At 35.3% G+C, this 19,974-nt stretch overlaps 1 protein-coding gene across 2 annotated transcripts in view; it reads right to left on the reverse strand.

Annotated features, from left to right (window-relative positions):
* Window positions 1-19,974, reverse strand: part of CNTN5 (contactin 5) — a 1,232,567-nt gene that overhangs the window by 308,150 nt on the left and 904,443 nt on the right. For both annotated transcript variants that reach the window (XM_073239418.1, XM_037025637.2), the window contains one exon: window positions 18,374-18,577. In XM_073239418.1, the coding sequence (XP_073095519.1) occupies window positions 18,374-18,577 (204 nt within the window). The remainder of the gene's footprint in view (window positions 1-18,373; window positions 18,578-19,974) is intronic.

Below are 19,974 nucleotides of genomic sequence, written 5' to 3' on the forward strand. Positions count from 1 at the left end.
AGACTGAGCTGGAAGGATGAGAAATTACTGCAGTAGAGTTGACTACAATTGCTGAATTCATGCCATGAATCCTTTCTCTCTATTTAGTAATGTCTATATTTCTTAGTTTTCCATTTAAAGACTATAATGTTCTAGTCCAAAGTTATTTCTTCAGTTTGGCCTCTCACTCTTCCCCTCCTATATCCACTATTCATATAACAGAAACACTTGCTCTTTTCAAAAAATATACTTTAACTGATTATGAGCCTTCCCACATGTGTTGATCCTTATCTAAATATATTTTAATATCATCTTATGCACACTAAAATTGAGTTTGTCAAAAAATTTCAAATTGTATCTCATGAAAAAGAAGGAGTAGGAGGAACACAGGGAGGAGAAGGAAGGGAAAGGACCCACAAAAACAGCTCCCTCCCAGGGAAAAATTAATCCCCTGAAATTCTGTAATTCTTCTAGCAAGAAATTTTGTCCTCTATTCTGGAATTCCATGGTGTTTTATTTCTTTTGATACTAATTATGTTCTATCTCATTTTACAGTTATTTACGTATACCCATTCCAGTGATTTTACTAGTCAAAACCATCATCAAATCTGAACTCTCCTGTGCAACCCAAACCTACTCTTCTCCTTTAGTCTGTCTTTCTCCCTGATGTCTTTGTAACGTGTCCTTTGGACTCCCAGGTCATTATAAGCAAACTCATTCTTTTGTACAAGAGTTTTAACTCTTCCCTCTATCTGCTTGTCAAAGAGAAACTGGATTTTTCTGTATCCTATTTATTTGTCTTTCATTAGTCAGTAGAAGAGTAGCTGGCCATACTGTGAATCCATTCCTTTCTCCAAAAAGCCATTTGAGTTTCCAGAACAACATTTGAATCTGTTGGTTTGTCCTTGGTGTATATAGGTACATATATATATATATATACATATTTGTATACAGAGTTATTGCTACAGAGTTATTCCTGAAAGCAGGTAAATAAACAACATAGAACAACAAACAACAGCAAAAACTTTATAATGCTAACTCTCTGCTTAAAGGACTCTGCATACTCAACTGAGTTTTTAAAATAAAAGCAGAACCTCCTAGCATAGCATTCAAAGCGCTTCACAATTTGAACCTTACCTCTCTGGTTAGTCTTATATTTAGTGACTCCTCTCCTCACAAATCTCACACACTGTGGCTATATAATACTTTTCTCCACTTCCCAAACTAACCATGACACTTTACAATCTATGCTTTTACCCCTTTCTGTAATTCTTTTAGTCTTTTCCTCTATTTAATAAACAATCATTCAGCTTTCAAAATCATACTCAAATTTCATCTCTTTATCTTCACAAGAATTAATCTCCCTCCATATTTTGTTTTCACAATATGCAGTTCAAACCATTACTTTACTGCATATCTCCTTGCATTTTAATGATGTGTATATCTCTATATTCCTCAGTGCATTATGGTTTCTAGCAATAAGGTAATGATATTTATTTTTTTTGCACCTGCAATGCCTGAACATACATTTAACTTCTATCTGACTACATGTCACTTTCTGGCCAGTCAAGATTCCAAGGACTATAAACTTTCCCACTGAACATTTGATTTCATTTTCCTATTAAAATTTTGATCTACTATCTTAAATTGGTTCTTGTAAACATTTTCTTTACTCCTCAATTTGAAGTTTGAGAGATTTTTCAGGAGCAAAGCGGAGGATTTCATAATGCTCTTTCTAGTATATCTTGCACATGTCTCTTCCTATTTCTCTCGATAGGCATAATTTTAATTCAGAAGTTCCCTACTTTGACCTTGATTGCTGGTATACTTGGCCTCTCTGTCTTTTCCGTCTAATCTGTTCTGTACAATGACTCCAGCTTAATTTTTATAAAATAGAATTATCATTGTTTATTTACATTTCTTTAAAAAAAAGCAGGGACTCCCCATCACCTTATTATTGAAATTTAAACCCCTTATTTTGGTATATAAAGCCCTAAAATCTGCTCTAAAGCTAGCTAATCAATTTCAGTTTCCACTTGGCAAAACCATTGCTGTGGTTAGACTGTCTGAAATGACACTTATTCATTTGGTGTATTGAAGTTATCAATCCATATATCCATTCCAATACGATCTATTAATAAAACTGGACTAAATTGATTTTCCTCAAGAATATCAAGAATGGTTTGAGTAATCATAATAGCTCACAATGATGGACTGATCCTATAAATACTGAGAGTATTTACTATTTATAGTTCCAGTTCTCATGTCTACTTAGTCATGATTTATTTAATGTTTTGTGTTTTATCTAACGAGAAAGATAATTTGTTGGTGGTAGAGTCAAGTCTTACACTTATTTTGGGTTCGTATAGGCTGGGATCATGGTCAGTTCATGCACATAGATAGTCTACTCCAAGCCAAGTGGTAAGTGTTAGTTATTGAGCATCAATTATACATAAAGCACAGAATGACAACTGATCTGAAAATTCATTCAAGAATTTATCATTACACAAGACCAGGGAAACATAAGGCTTCCAGAATTTTCCCCAAATCCTTTATGGCAATTTCAGATTTCAGTATAATTTGGGAAGAAAAATTTACCAGTCTTTGATCCTCTGTAGATGTACAGATGTACATCTATATAGATGTACACATGTATATATGACAAAGAGATATAATGTTTTGTAAATTGATTAATCCTTTAATATATTGCACTACTGTTCATTCTTTCATCATTAAAGAGATTTATCTTAGGTCTTTAATATTGATGAAAAAAAGATTCTATCTTAAGCTTGTTAATGATGATGAATAAATCACAATGTATTTGAGTTTTCACCCCTTTTCACAAAAGGATCTCTCTTGGCAATATTCAACAACAGGACGTTAACAAGTTTCCTTATCTTTCTGTGTTAAGCCTATTCATCTTTGTTAAACCTATTAAGACAAAATAAAGAACAAAAAAATTTGGTCACTAAATAAATATAATTATTAAATACAATGATGCATATTAAAAAGCAACAGCAGCTAGGAGTTGGTATTTAATAGAATGTAAAAGATACACGTTTTCTTCCTTTCAAAAATAAGGAAGTAAGTCAGAAGAGGATTCATAACAGAAAGGGGGTCCCCTCCCTCGCAAATTGTCCTAGTTCTGCTTAGGTATGAGTAAATGCTTTCAGAAGAGAAGCAGAAGCAGGGCTGTGCCTATAGTACGTGTATCTGGCAAACACACTGGCTACATATGTGTTAAATTTCTAATGCTGAAAAGTATTTGGAAAAAAATTTTTAAAGGTACACATCACCTTATTATCCCAGCTCTACTAATCTGCTTGTTCCACCAGCTTAAATTGGTGTAGTGAAACCAAGGTTTGAGGAACTAAGCAATTTAATGATAGATGCAAATATGATCTGTAAGGTCTTGTTTCTTCTAGTTGCTTTATGATTTTTTTTATATATTGCTGGTAATTAGATCTGTGAATGATTTTTGTAGGTTGTAACCCACTCAATTCATTTTTTCATGTATTTGTAACATTTCTAAAGTGTAGAGATGAATTAAAACCTTAAATTACAATTAGATGCCTAGTATAACATTTTAGATCATGTATATGTATAATGTACTTAAAAAAATACCCATTCATTACATGGGGTTCACTATATACTAGGTATCTAAGTCCTTTAGTTATGTCAATTTTAATCCTTTTGAATTGAATTGGCCTAATAATTATCTTCATTTTACCTCTGAGGAGACCGAATCCAAAAAGCTGAAAACCTGTTCAAAGTCATGGTTATTAAATGCTATAGCCAGGATTTGAATTCAGGAATCCTGGTTCCACAGTCCATGCTTTTCTTCACAATACTAAACAATGAATGGATTGTATTCCATTTGCTCTTCAGTAAATCAGTGTTTTGGAGCTAAAGATATTTTCCATAGGCAATTTTGAGTAATGGTTTGGTTGCTATTTAACTCATAAAATTCCTAGTTTATAATAAATAATCTACAGGACTAACATAGCTATTTGGGGTTTTGGGTCCTAGAAGCAAGGATGCTTATGGTTAAGAAGAATGAGAAAATAAATCACCTTTCTTCCATGCACATGATTCCTTCCTGCAGAGCCAGCCTCAGACAAAAACTTGAAAGATAAAGTTTATAACTATTTTTTTTATATTCCACTACTTTTTATTGACCTTTCCTCCCTAGTTTCTTGGCATATGTTTTCCCTCTGTGTATAATGTCTGCCTAGCCCAAGATTGGGTCAACTGAAAAGCTCCTTTTCTTTTCCAACCATGTGTTCAAATATCAGCTCCACTCTGCAAATGTTCCTGCAGTTATTTTCTGTCCTTTTTCACCCTGAAATGTGGTGCCCTTTGTTTTATTTTTCACACATTGCGATATGACTTCTTTGAACAGAACCATGATCTTGTCTGTTCGCCCTATTAGACCTTGAGTTCTTTGATGGTCAGAGGGTATACACGAGTCCTCTGAATCCCCAACACTAAAAGAAAAACCTGAACTGTGCCAGATTCTTTACATGTACAATTATTCTCACCTTACAACAATATCAAGGCAGATATAATCACTGTTACATGAATCAAGAAACTAAGGTTTAGAAAAGGTGGGTCACATATTAAAATGAAACAGAACTGGGATTACAAAATAATTAAGTCTGTCTCAAAAGTTCTCTGCGTGACTATATATATATATAAAATGCCAAATTCTCTCCTATTGAGCTTCAAATCCTATCCAATTCTCTTCCCATATAACCCATATTCCTTTCTCTCTGAAAAGCTGTCTGAGTAAGATACTAAAAACAAAAGATATGTTTTAATTAATAGAGACCAAAGTAAAATTCACTGATCTCTAATTTTATATATCATTTTATTTATTCAAACATAATGCTTAGTCACCTAAGTAACAGTTTACTTGCTAGAATTTTCCCTTGAGTGGTATAAGCATTATGCCAGGGGAGGAAAAGGTAGTAGATAGTAGGTCTGCTGCAATTTGCCAGATCTGCTTGAGGGCCCCTTTCTGAGCTTAGAGCCTCTAAATTTTCCTGCTGTTTTTTTCTACTTTTGTTTCTGCTTTCATTTACTTCTGAATTTCAAATCTTCTAAAAGCTTCTTAAGGTTATGTCTTTCACTTAAACAAAGGTGAAGTCAGAAGGGTCTGTGGTGGTGACCACCCTGTGGTAGGCCAGCTATCTATACATAGCTGTAAGATTTGTACTGCATGTATTTGACCATCACAATGTCAGCATGACAACAAAATATTACTTTATGTTGGCCTTCATTTGTTTATTAAACCTGTGAGTGATAGAAATATTCCTTAGGATTCTGGATTTGGCACATCTTCACTTTCTTTTTCTTTATAATGATTTTTTAACACTGACATTTTAAAAGAAAGTTGACATTTAAAGAAAAAAGGATGCTGCAATGTTAAATAGACTCTCCTAATTATTAAGAAAATTAGGCTATGTATTCTCTTGGCAGATATTTTGACAGATAATTAACAGACTGTATAGCAGGCAGCCTTACATTCTCTGTAGATGGATTCTGTCATTCTCAAAGATCAGCATAACCCCAATTTTACTTATATGGGTTACTCCTTACACTCTATCCAATTTCATAAATTTGATGGATTCTTTCTTGATTAATTGAGAAAAAAAACACAACATCTATCCCAGGGAAATTGGGAAGAAGCAAATATTATTACTATGATAAGCATGCTATTCATAATAAGAATCATTTTTTAACTGAACTCTTTAAATTTGATTTTAAGTGATATTGATAAAGTAATTCAAGACTCCAATTTGGCATTGATATCATAAGGTGGGGGGAGGGCATAATGATACAGTGGGAAAAAAAACAACACTTGCTGTGAGTTAGAGCTTGAATTCCGTATCTCCCATCAAGTATGAGCCTGGGCAAGTCCCTTCACAGGCTGGTGGTAACTGAGCAAGAATCTAACATTTAACAGTGTCCTCTTTAGAGTCATACAAACACAGGTGACGGGACCCCTTACCTATCTAAATGGCAGATTCTTGTACTATAAAAGAAAGATAAGCTCAAAATGCTGTTTTGTTGTGAAGACTAAATGAGGGAATATATGAAATGCTCTCAGCGCAGCGCCTGGTACATAGGAAAAACGTTACTCATTAGCAAACCTCCCACTTACTCAGCTGCCATCTCCCCTCTACAGCTCTGAAAGACAAGGGTCAGAAAATAGAAAGAGGAATTGTTGAATTTTAAAATATTTTGAATACTGGCAAGATTATATCAGTATAAGGAAATTGCCTACCACTATGTCTACTTTGAAGAACAGAACAGTCATTTGAATATACAAGATTCAGTATATTTGTTTAAAAATATCAGTTATTATTTTATGATAAATTTGCAAAATATCTCATTGGGGTGAACTGTGGAAGAAACACTTCTAAATAGCACAAATTACTTTTCAGTAGAACTAGGAGAACCCTCAATATCCCAGATGTGACTTTCAGCACTGGATAATAAAAGTGATTATAAAATAAGAATATAATTCAATAAAGAAAGCTATAGATGAGGATGTAAATTTAATATTGATGCAGAATAAGGGAAACCTTAAAATATCCACTTAGAGTTACTCAACTTTAAACAAATTAACTGAGAAAGAAACATGAAAATTAGTTCAAGAGGAAAAAATGAAATGAAATTTAAAATGATTCACAGGGAGACTTAAGGTTATTTTAAATACCCTATTGGATACTCAAAAAAAAGTCCTGTAGATCATATTAAAAATAGCATTACAAGGCAAGATGAGGAAAACCAGCAACTACAGGAAAACAGACATCTTATTAATAATAGAAAGACTGTCTAAATAAAGTGAAAAGATCTATGTATGGCACCTATGGCAGCTCAATTCTGAGCATTAATACACTTAAAGAGAATCAAATACATTTAAAAATATTCCAGAGGCAACTGACCGATTACAGAATTACTGTGTCTGTTTGGCCATTGTCAAATCACAGTTGCCTGAAATAAAATAGCATGTCAAACGTTCCCTAACCTGCCTGAACATAAAAATTCCTGGTGTTGCAGTCAAAATATCTTTAATCTACACTTCAGGCCTACTAACTCAGAGTATCTAAGGGCAAGACCCAGGAATCTGAATTTTTAGCAAGATTCCCCACACCATGATTATAGTCTTTCAGCTATCTTTTGCTTGGAAAATAGTGTCTGGGATAAAGAAGGGCTTTAAAAATATGAAAAGGTATGTAAACTTAAAAAAAAAACGAACACTTAGCAAATAATGATTAGTGCAGTGGGTCTCAGTTGTACTAAATATGAAGTACCTGGGAAGCAACGTGGAAATGCAGATTCCTTAGATTTGTAGGATGAGGCCCACTTGCCCACAGATCTTAAACTACCTCTCTCCTATAACGCTTGCTCTGACACAATACCAGGAAGACAGTGGCCCCACCAGTAGAGTCCAGGTGATGCATTCGAAGACCCAGGTCCCCCTGAAGTCTCTCATGGAAAGAATATTTATACTTTTTGGAAATTTCCTGAAGAATGCAGCCTTTAGAGAGGCCAGGAAACATTCTTGACAGCATGGGCACAGGCTGCTAGCTGAGTGCGGTTCTGGAAGGGCTGGGTGGCTCACGGGACCTGGGAGAAGAGCTCTTGCCCCTTAGCGACAGAGGTCATTGGGATTTAACTGTTCCCAGTACCTTCAGTTGAGAGAGGGCTGCTGGGGTCCTCTGGGGAAGCAGTGGAGCAGAGATACCCCCTGAGTCTCAACAAAGAAGTGTCTATTGATAACTGTTCATCTTATAACATTTCTGGAGCTAAAAATGCTGATTTCTAAGATCACTCCAGAAATTCTGATTGGGTAGATCTTAGATATGGCTTGATATTTCCATTTTTAACAAGCAATCTAAATTATTCTCATGCAAGTGTTTGAGGATCACACTGTTAAATGCTGGCCTGTTAGATGTAATTTTATAGGCTTCTGAAAGATTTTAATAAATATTATTATTAAGTGTTGTTTTAAATCAAACATTGAGTTAAATAATGTGGAGGAATAATATTTTGTCATGGGTAGTGAAATTTCTTAGGTATGGTTACAAAATGGAATGATCCTCAGGGGTTGAGCTGGGGCTGACATTTGCTGATTATTGTTAAAGTATCTTAATATTGAAGTATCTTAACATGGGAATAATAAAAATCTCTAAACTTTCAGGTGCTAATGAACACTACTGGGTAGTGAAATACAGCAAGCTGGCAAATAAAAGCTCCTTGAAGATATCAAAATGCTGTGTGGGTGGGTGTTATGATAGTGGTAGATGAATCTCAGTATGTACAAACATAAGGAAATACTTTAATAATGAAATCCAAAGTATGCTTCTTATATGGTGGACTCTATTCCTGTTTATTGCAACTAACTTGCTGTATGATGTAAGGGAAGTCACTTAAATACTTGCAGAGAGAGCCAGGAATTAAAAGGGCATCTCAAACAAGAGAGAGCAGGAACAAAAGGAATGGAATCATAAAACTGCTTTTGAATGAACAATGAGTGAAGACTGGTAGTGGAATATAAAACCTCTCCCAGGGCTACTCCTTCCCTTCCAACTTCTTTTAAAACCTCAGTGGCAGACAGAGGAGTCTGAATTTATACAGTAAAGAACAATAGCAAACAAAAACACTACAGCAATAGAAGCAATCTAGGAAAGTAGTTACTAACTCCGAGGCCCACACATTAGCGAATTGTAGTGGGATTGTGTCATCAGTACTGTGCTAACAGCTAACCTTTCCTAAAGCTTATTGTGTTACAGGTACTGTTCTAATTGCTGTTCATGTGTTAATGCATTTAATCCTCACAATAACCTCATGAGACAGGTACCCAGGCTATCCCCGTGTTCAGGTGGATAAGTAGGAGCACAAACAGGTTGGCTCTCTTGTCCAAGGTTAAAGTGGGTGGTAAAGCAGCCCGAATTTTGTGACCAGCCTATTTTAAGCAAAATTAATCAAAATAGATTCTAGCTTAAATCTCTGTAATGATGCCACTGTCATGAACTTGCTTGCTTTCTGACTGATGGTAAGGGAGGTGGTACTACGTCCAGTTCACTGGCATTGCACCTGAAGCCTCTCTTTTCTTCTACATTCTACAATGTGGTAACACTCTTGAAAGTGAATTTTGGGGTAGGAATATTATTTACTTTATGTGAACTGTAGAGCAAAGGTTGTTGAAAGCCATTGATCTGGGCAAGAGTGAAAAGTATTGTAATTAAAAGTAGAAAGAAGGAGATGGATGTGAATGACATTGTACACATAGAATTCACAGGGCTTGTCAAACCTCGGGAATACGTATTTGGTCATGAAATTAGGAAGATACTAGTGGGACCAGAAATAATTATGTTAGATATTTAGGAGAAAGGTGATCTCACTAACAACACAGATAACACCTGGAGAAGTTAGTTTGCGGGAAGATTCTAAATTAGAAACAGAAACAGAAGTGCCCAATGAAGAAACATATTGAGAAATAAAGATTGGGCTCAGGGGTAGAATCCTGGAGGAACATCTACATTTAAAAGGGCAAACCTCCTTAAACCCTTTCTAGAACAATGTCAAGGGTAAAAAGCCAGAAAAATAGGCAAATGGACACATCCAGCTGAATATCTAAATAGATTGATTTAGTGGGTAGAATGAGAAAAGACAGTGAAATGTACAGATGAAATAGTTCAGATGAGTCTCCTGCCCTGTTACTCAAGAAAAGAAGGTAATTTCAGGTTAAACATAAACTGCAAAGAGGTCAAGAATGAGAAGCGTTAAAAAACTGCTAATAAATATTTAACATATTTGATTTCATTTATTACGTGAAGAGAGAAAGTGTAGCAATGGAGACAGTATAGACCAGCCTCACAATAGAAAAGGGGGTCACATTAACATAACTGAACATTTTCTATCCTTATACAAAAAAAATACTCAAAATTCATGTTCTTTTCTTGTATTAAGAGTAACATGTTCACTGTTAACAGCACCAGTTATCAAAAGTTTATATCCTTTGGGATTTCATTTCCTGAATTACAATAACAAATTTCCATGGAGGAAACCAGAGGAAAAAGCCTAAGTTAGTACATATTTAACAAATTTATCTTATTATTTGTAAGCACTTACTAAATAATTCTTCAATGTTTTTAAGACATGTGAAGAGAGTTAATGAAATGATGCACATTTTTTTTTCTTGATAGAAATTCTCATCTCCATAGATAGAAGTTCAAATTGTCTTTATAAGTCTGCTTGAGAAATTTAATTCTATGGGATGTTTGATTGTCAAGGATATCTGAGAAAAGTATTTTATTCATAAACTATCCAATGATTTCTTCATGTTTTTATTTCATTTGTATCATTTCAGGATAATAAACTTTCCAGAGAGACATATAGCAAAATAAATAAAAGATTAATCAAAGGCAAATAAGTTTCTATATTCTTACAGAACTTAACATAAAGCCTTAATATTATTCAGCTTCCTTCACACAGGTACATATACTCAAGCAGCAGTGTTCTTGTCACAAGCTTTCTAAGTCCCACTGGAACAGTCCATAAATTGAAAACTCTAAACAAAGATTTCAAGCTACCAAGAAGTGAAGAGATGCCCAAAATAACTCTTGCAGATAGGAACAAGCCAGCTCCAACGCACATTAGAATAACCAGGAATACTCCACAAGACAAGAAAAACTCAGTTTCTCAGATTTGTTTGGTCTTTGTATTAACTTTCTATGGTTGCTGTGACGAAATACACAAACTTGGCAGTTTAGAAGGATAGACGTGCATTCTCTTACAGTTCTGGAGTTCAGAAGTGTAAAATCAGTTTCATTTCGCCTACATCAAGGTGGCCTCCCTCTGGAAGCTCTAGAAAAACCCCATTTCCTTGCCGTTTGCAGCTTCTAGAGCTGCATTGTTTAGCTCATGGCCCCTTCCTCCATCTGCAAAGCACATCATTCTGAGCTCAGCTTACATCATCATGCCACCTTCTCCTCTTCTGTACCAAATTTCTGTCTGCTTCCCTCTCGTAAGGACACTGTGACTACATTTAGGGCTGATCTCAATCAGTTAGAGGAACGCAGGCTAATATGGGAGAGTGGCCCGTATCAGGAAGCTTAACTTTATAACATCTGCAAAGTCCCTTTACTACATAAGGTAACATTCAAAGTTTCCAGGAATTAGGATGTGTTTTTTTAGCCTATCACAGTCTTCAAGGACATGCCATTTTTCATTTTACAGTTATATATATTTTGTTTTATATTTTCTCATTCCGCTTGGGACCTGCATTATTCAGTAGCAAACTAATGGGGTCAATTCATGGGTTATGGAAGCAGGTAGTTCTGTGCATAATTTCCTTATTGACACAATTATTGTCTTAAAAATAAGTGTGTTGTTTACACATACATTCTCAGCAGATGACTTTGCCTATATAGTTCATTGAAAAAAAAAAGCCATGAGATTCCCCACCTCCAAATAGGTTACCTGCATCTTGACAGTGTTTTTATTGTTCTTCCCACTGTGATGACTAATGAATGCTCTAACAAACACTAACAAAGACCAGTTTTTCTGCAATGCATTCTGAATCCATTGCTGTTCACCTTCTCAAGCTACTTCTTCATTTCCTCTTCTCTCCTGCACTATCCAGCTCCAGGGGTTCCTCTCTCTCTCCCTTCCTCCCTCCCTTTCTCTCTCTTCTTCCTCTCCTTATCTTCCTTCCTTTCTTTTTTTTATTACATCTTTTTATCACCATGGAGCCACTATAGACCTAGGGCAGGGTAATGAAAGAATGCTGCCTTAGGAAGGAGGGGGATCTTTTAGGAGAAGATTCTGTCTGGACTGAAGAAGAATGAAGAGCCTGGTTCTGTACATAGTGGATTGTGGGAGGATGCTTTGCCATATCTTTCTGAAGAATTATTAGAATGTGGATATTATTATTATTAGAATGTTTAGAATTATTAGAATCCTCCTTAAATGTAGAAATGTATTTAATATTTTGTATGAAATTAATAGTAGGAATCCAACTTCTTTTTTTAGTTAATATTTGCTTGTATTTATTTTCCATCCTTTCAACTTTTAATACTTGAAACTGCTTAGAACAATGCCTCAGATGTAGTAATTAAATGTAAATAGTGGTTAAATCAAAATAAAATAAGCTAAATAAAATCTTTAGAAATGGGCTGAGAGCTCAAATGAGAGGACAAATGAAAGTATGAAATTCCCATATATAAGAAAGAGATGGTAAGACCCTGAAGGTACACTAGAGTAGAGACAACAACATTGTGGGGGAGAAGCAGATGTGTTTTGAGGGAGAAATGGCATTTGTAGGAAAGAAAGCTTGGCAAAAGAAAAATGTGGTTAAAGGTGAGTGTTTAATAAAATTTTCTGTGCTATATGGAGTGCCAGCATCTCATTCATCATCCATTAGTTAGTCTGCATTACTCACTCTTGCTTTTGGAACTAGGTATGTTGTGTTTTTTTTTTTGGCTTTAACTTAATGGTATGTGCAATTTGCACTGAATGAGGTAGTGGTTAAATAAAATAGTGGTTTAATAAAATGCAGACAGACACTACAATTCACAATTACTTCAGTGTTTAAGGTAATATGTTCTCTTATATTACATAGTAAACTACATAAGAATGATTCTTGTATTTGTTTTGTCCTCCATTATATCCCCAAACTTAACAAATTATCTGACACACAGCAGGTATGCAATATACATTTGTGAATTCATGAGAATAATTGACCACAGTGTCAGCTTAGGAAAATCTGATCATGTCACTCATGCACTTCAAGTCTTCTATAGCTTCCCCATCTATGTTTTAGACACCTCTTTTGTGCCAGCTCAAATGATCTTGTCCAGAAGTATTACCCTCACAACTGCCACTGGGACCAGGTCTGTGCAGATGCAATCAGTTTCACACTGTTGCAACTTGAAGGCAACCTGCAGGTGCAAGGGAATTAACTGCCTATGGAGTCACCTTAAGGGAATGGGACATGGAACCCTATGGATCACTCCACCAAGGAGGCCATATTGAGTGCATTTCTTAAGGCTGTGGTCCTGTGGAATGAAGCTCCAGCTACCTGTAGTACTCATCTCCATAATGTAACCCCACTTTTTCGCTTGCTTCACTCCTCAGCTTCACCCTATCCCTGAATCCCGCTCTCTGGGATAAACTTCAAATAAACTACCTACAAGCAAATTTTGTTTCAATCTCACTTTAGGGAAACCCATGCTGAGACAATACATTCTAGAATAGTTTATAAAGTAAAATCTGATACTGAAATGAAATAATGTTGACTATAGATATAGCCTCTATTATTTTAGAAATGTGTAGTTTTCTTTTCAGAGAAGTGTGAAAACACAATGTTCCTGGAATAATTTTTATAGCTAACTGTATGGTCACAGCAGATTAAAGTAATTTTTATATTCAAACCCCTGCAGAGGTGTTTGCCAAGTTCACAGAAATATCCATTATAATGCCTGTCTCTGTGCTGAGAGGTTTGTAAAACCCAGCAGGAATTGCAGCTGAGTGTCCTGCAATGAATGGATTCATCCACATCACATTCTGTTTTTATTTTCAGACTAAGTGTTTAATATATGCCACCTACCTGGGAAAACATTTGGGAATATGTCCTTCTTATGAAAATACTTTTCAATTTTTTTTGGAAAAGAGATTAAATAGTTATACGAAAGTTTTTGAATTAAGAATGATTGCATCTAAACTATGACTTTTTTGGAGTACTATTAAAAATTTCCTATTTTTCACACATTATCCCAGTATGAATTATGTAACTATTCAATAAGCTCAATAATTTTTGATAGACACTGTTAATGTAGAATTGTGTGTAAACGTTAAGTCTGAGAAGGTTAGAAGTTGGTGGGAGTTTCCTGTTTGTCAAATTGCTTCCCTTCTGACATAGGGCTGGAGAATGGCTGGGTGAGGTGACAGCTGTTTTGATGTAAGGGCAAAGACCTGGCTGTTAGTCTGCAGACACCCAAATGCTAGAACGAGAGGTTCTGTATCATGTGTCACTATTTCACTATTCACATTAGGAACTTCGGTTTTCCATGTAAAGTGCATTTATATCATTGAGCCATGTCCTTTGGTTATTTGCACATAGGCTTGTGGAAGGGAAGGGACTCAATATTTCACTGAAAACATTGTTCAACATACGTATCTTCGATCCTGCTTTGTTCAGTCCCATTTCTTATGCCTTCCATAACCCCTCAACCACCCACACACATTAGCTAACTTTGATTTCAGAGTTTTTTCAGGCTTCCACTGGGTACATGGTCATTAGCTTCTTCTTTAACCCCTTAAACGTTATTCTGTTAGTTTTCTCCACCTATGTACTCCTTTAATTCACATCCTTCCTTATTCTTCCAGAAATATATCAAAATGTCTCATTGACAGTGAAATGCTCCCTCTCTTTCAACATTTCACTGATGATACAAATTTCTTCCTTTAGAGCCTCAGAAGAGGGACAGACAATACACGCACGTGGTCCACCATCCTGGGCTGCATGCTTACTTCCTCTTGTTAAAACATTGATTTCATTGCCATCCTGGACCCTACATCACTGTTTTTCTTATTATCTCTCTGACTTCTCCTTCTTCTTATCTTTTGAAGGATTTTTATTTGCTCCCCTTCCAATGCAATTTGGATCACGTAAGAGCTCACTTCTCTTCATTTCATACTCTTTTCAAGGGATTTCTTAAATATTTCGCTGATGTCTCATATTTATATTTCAACACAATCGTTAAAACTATTAATTGTATCAGCATTGCAGAATTTTGAGACCACATTCAAAGTGCATCACAATCTTATTAATGTTACTAGCCTTATTTTCCTTGTTATATTCAATTCAAATTTCCAGTTATGAAAAAACATATTTAACACAGCATATATATCTAAAATTAGCTTAGAGACAGGTAATAATATGATATTGAGTGATAATTACATAGCAATAACATAAATATCTACTCATTTGGGGCTTTGACAGCTAGTACCTGGGAAAGTTTAGAATGCTGGGCTGTATTTGTAGCAGAGAATATCAGAGTGAAAGGGGCAGACAAAAGAAGGATGTAAAAGTAGTGCAGGAAGGACAAGGGGAAGAGTAGGGATAAAGATAACAGGAAGTCAAGAGTTATTTTCAAGAGTTGAGAAGAGTAGAAATGTTAAGTTTATTATCAAAGTTAAAAAGGTAAGCAAGAAAAGACTATTATATACATATAAAATGGGGGAGGATAGAAGGAGTATACTTACAACATGCATACTTATAATAGTCAAGAGTTAGTGTCTAAATTTGATTAAACACAAAATGTAGATATCTCTATGCATTATGTGAAAACCTCATGAAGAAAAAAAGAAGTTGAAAAGTTGGCTCTCAGGGGTGTGGTTACAGGGGAGGCAGGCATGTGGGGTTTTTATTTTTTTTCATCAGTATTTATAAACCACTACATTCATTTGCTATGGGTATATTACTATGATAAAAATAAACATTGGTGGAAAAATAACCGCCAAGGAAATAATGACCTTAGCTAATTTACAGAAGAAATGTGAATTTTCTAACTTCTCTTACAAAATCTTAAATAAGACTGTCATTGAACAACGTAATTACAATTTAGCAGGTGTTTTGCACCTGTTTCTTTTTAACTTAAATGTTAACTTTTAAATAACAGTTGGTTTTACTTATTTGTATTTGCCTTATTGATCCTTTCATATAGTACTGCTCAAATAATGATTTTTTTGAAAATATAGATGTTCACAAAAGAAAAAAGTAGTTAACAATGTCAACTGCTTCAGTAAATTCAATTAATATGATGCCTAGAAAATGTCTTTTTAGTAGATATAAGATTGGTTGTATAAGAAACAATGACTACTGTACAATCTTTTGTGATGACCAGAGGGAAAGAAAATCAATAGTCAGTGATGGAGGGATTGGTGCTAATAAGAGGAGGGGCAGTATAGTAACTCTATTGAAATAGGATAGGGGAAGAATTGTATGGATGGGGATGTAGCGAGATTGGAGTTTTATTAGTAGCAAAATGAATTTGATAACATAGTTTTTGTGATATGCTCGTGGTGCAGGAGTCCGGCTTAAGGACAGCACAGAACCTTCTGAAACCTTTGGAGGACTTGCAGATGAACCAGCCACAGAAACGCAGGAGGACTAAGTGGCATTGTGAAGCCCCTCTCAAGTTGGTGACCGTGAATCCATGGTGGGTGTTACCCTCTGGCAGCTCTCAGCTTCTCAAGGCGCTCACAGATTCAGAGTATTGTTGAATTCATTGGGAGATGGGGTTTGCCAAACAAGAGCAGCAGAAGACAAAAGAAGGGAGTTTAAATAGAAGCAAAAACTTTTTTCTATTTATTCTTGGGGTGTTTGACTGCAGAACATAGAAGACAAAGTTAAGTGATACATGTGGGCCATGAAATAATGAAAGAAGTAGAAGAGACTGTTGAAAATGGGTACTGAAATTTCATATTACTAGTGAAAGAGGTATCTGCTCTTGGATTCTGACTTAGGCATCTCCCCTGCAGTGGCCAGTGTAATGCTGAGGTCTATTATGTGAAAAGAAAGCAGAAGACCCTCCTCAACCTCAGCCAGTATCCAAGAATACAGTATTACTACACAAATGAAAGGTAAATGGAACTAGTGATTGGCCGGTCAGCAACACATTATAATTTTCAGACAAAGATGCTTTACATTTTTAAGGAATCAATGAGAAAATGATTGGAAATTTTATAGAAATGACTTATAATCACTTTAATTCTAAGATTTTAATTAGATAAATTTTAAAAAAGCATTATCTATTTCCTTTTTTGTATTCATCCCAGAGACATTCTTATATATAATCTTAAACTTGGCATAATATATACATAATGATGGCCTTAATTACAGTGATAGAATGCACAATGATGAGTTTTAAATAAATTTCTGTAGTCTAGCCCTCTCTTACGTGATTAGGCATATATATATCTAGCCCCCTCTTATTTGTATTAGACATATACACCTGCATATTTTCACCTGGATTTCCCATAAAAATCTCATCATATCCAAAGCTGAATTCCTTATGCTCACCAGTTCCTCAAGCTACTCCTTCATCTGCTTCATCTGCTCTCTCTTCTTGTGAAAAGAACCATCACCCATTCAATGAACTACACCAGCGCTTCCTTCTTCTCCAGAGCCCTATATTTCATTAATTATTAAATCCTGGTAATTATACCCCCTTAATATCCCAGACGTATTTCCTGCCCTCCAGCACAGTGAGTACTGCTTTCATTCTGTCCCCCATCACTTCCTGGCTGCTTTGCTTCAGCAGCCTCTGAATTGGTTTGTCAATTTCCATCCTTGTTTCTCACCTACTCTTTCATGCATTGCATTGCTGTATGACCTCGGACAGGTCTCTAATATTGATTTTCTCATCTATAAAATAAATATTTCCTTCGTACTCTCTACCTGTAGGATTCTTACAGATAGATAGATTGATAGAGATATATTACATATGTGTATATATCATATGTATGTCTAGATATATAAGATGAGAAACTATGTAGTAAGTAAAAGTCTTGTGATATAATTCTGGCCATACATTCCAGCAGGATGTATTTTAAAACTAAGTATGTAAAAGAGTAGTGTTGAAAAAGACTATTTTTTAAGCTTCACACTCAATCAGAATTCTCAAGCTCATTTCTTAATAATACTTTCATAGATTTTTTTATTGCATGGCAGAGCAAGCCACATATCATATATCAACTGCAATATAGCATATGACTTCTTTAATGCAATACTTTACTGTAAATGTCTATAACTACAAATGAGGTGTTTAAATTTGAAGATACTTGAGATAGATGGCAATACCTATAATTATAGAATCATAATTTCTGCCTGAATTGCACTTAAACGTTAAGGTTCCAACTGCTCCTGTTATTGGGAAAGTAATAATAACAATTATGCCTGCACCATGAAGTATTAAAAGCTGAGCATTCAATTTGAAGGTAGCTGAAATAAGAAAGTATGAGAAGTAAACCTATAAAATGCTTGAAATTCATACACATATGTTATATAGAGACACTAAAGAGCAAAGAAAAGAACTGGAGACTTTATTACAGTTCTTCTTTTCAGATTCTCCCTTTCTTTTTGGTATTAGGGCAGCATTATGGTTCATTTTTCTCATCTATAAATCATCACTTTTCAATGGTAAAATTTTTATTCTAAGGTATGCATAATTTCAGACTAAAATGAGTTTCTAAATATGGCAAATGACATTTTATTTAGTTTGTACTAGGTGGAAGTGCTTACAGAAATCCTAATGAATCTTTCTTTTTCACATCTTGGGTTTATGAACATTTTAATTCAGGGCATGCAACTTACCATCATTACGCAGAGTGAGTGGTGTTGGAGGACTAAGTACTCGAGCATTTGTCACTGTGTTTTTCACCAGACAAATATAGCTGCCAACATCTGATGTTTGGACTTTAGAAATGTAAAGGTTGCCTGTCTCCTGGGAAATGAACCGCCGGCTGTCTTCCACCACAAAGGAAGGGAACTCGTTAAATACCCAGCTATAGATGATCTCTGAAAATACACAAAATTCAATTGTTGAAAGACACAGATTATTTTATTAATAGTTAAAGTTCAAACAACAAAGATACTGTTAGGTATAATTCAGATCTCTATATAATTTAATGTTTTATGTTCAATTACATAGATCCAGATGTCCATATAATTTAATATTTTATGTTTCTAAGGGCTGTTCTTAGTGATTATAGAAAAATATGAAATATTTCTTAAGGATACTTAGCCTTTTTCTACCCTTCCATTCATTCATTCAATTCTAGTGTGTGTCAAATGTGTGTTATATGACTGGGACTATTATGGCACTGAAATTCAAAAGATGAGAGAGACAATTCCATTCTCAAAGATCAGTCTAATGGGAGAGATTTACCTAAACCTATGGAACAATGTGGAATAAAGAAATGGAGACACATACTCTATTGTAAGGAAGGTCTGAAGAGGGGTGCTTAAGCAGTCATGTTGATCAGTAAATACTTCCTGAGTTAAGGGACACCTAAGTTACATTCATTTATTCATTTGTTCAATAAATATTGGTTGAAGGTTTCAGTAGGCCAGGCATTATTCTAAGTAAGAAAAAAAAAGTCTATGTTCTCATGGAGGTTTCATTTAGTGCAAAGAAACTGAGAATACACAAACAAATAAGTATATATCAAGTGGTGGTAAGTGCTGTGAAAAAAATTAAAACATGTTAACAGAGCTGGAAAGTGATAGGGGTGAGAAAGACATGTGAACTTATATTTTAAAAGCTCATTCTGACTTCTGGGTGGAGAGAGGAGACAGTGTGAGGGAAAATCAGGGACCAGGGAAAGGGAAAATGGGGGGAATAATGTCCCCCAGTCTAAGAGGCTATTTTCAAAATATCCATGAAAAATGAAAAGATTTTCACTAGAATGGTAGTAGTAGGGACAGTAGTGGTGAAGTGTGGAGAAGTGATTGGTTCTGGTAGAAATATGGCAGCAGAGGTGGCAGAATTTGCTGATGGATTGAGTATGAAATGCAAGAACAAGAGAACAGTCAAGAATTAAAGGTTTGGGTTTATAAACCGAGCAACTAGAATGCATTTGCCTATCCTACAATGGGAAAACCACAAGAAAGAGCAGTTCTTTGGAGATGTGGATGGCATCAAACCCATTTAATTTTGACAGATTAAATTTAACATAACACCTGGCATTCAATTAGAGAAATTGAGAAGGCAGTTGTATGTTTTAATACAGAGGCCAAGAGAGAAATATGTAAAGGTGTTATAAATCTGGGAGTCTTAAAAAGTAAGTTGCAGCTGGCGGGTGAAGAGTGTGTGGGGCCCTGAAGGTATTCCAGCCAGAGGAGACCAGTCAGGAAGGCCATCAGCGCAGGTGTCTGACAGTGTGGATGGACTACCGCAGACAGCTCTGTGTGAC

This window comes from Manis javanica, chromosome 6 (genome assembly GCF_040802235.1).
Source record: "Manis javanica isolate MJ-LG chromosome 6, MJ_LKY, whole genome shotgun sequence".
Classification (NCBI taxonomy): Eukaryota; Metazoa; Chordata; class Mammalia; order Pholidota; family Manidae; genus Manis; species Manis javanica.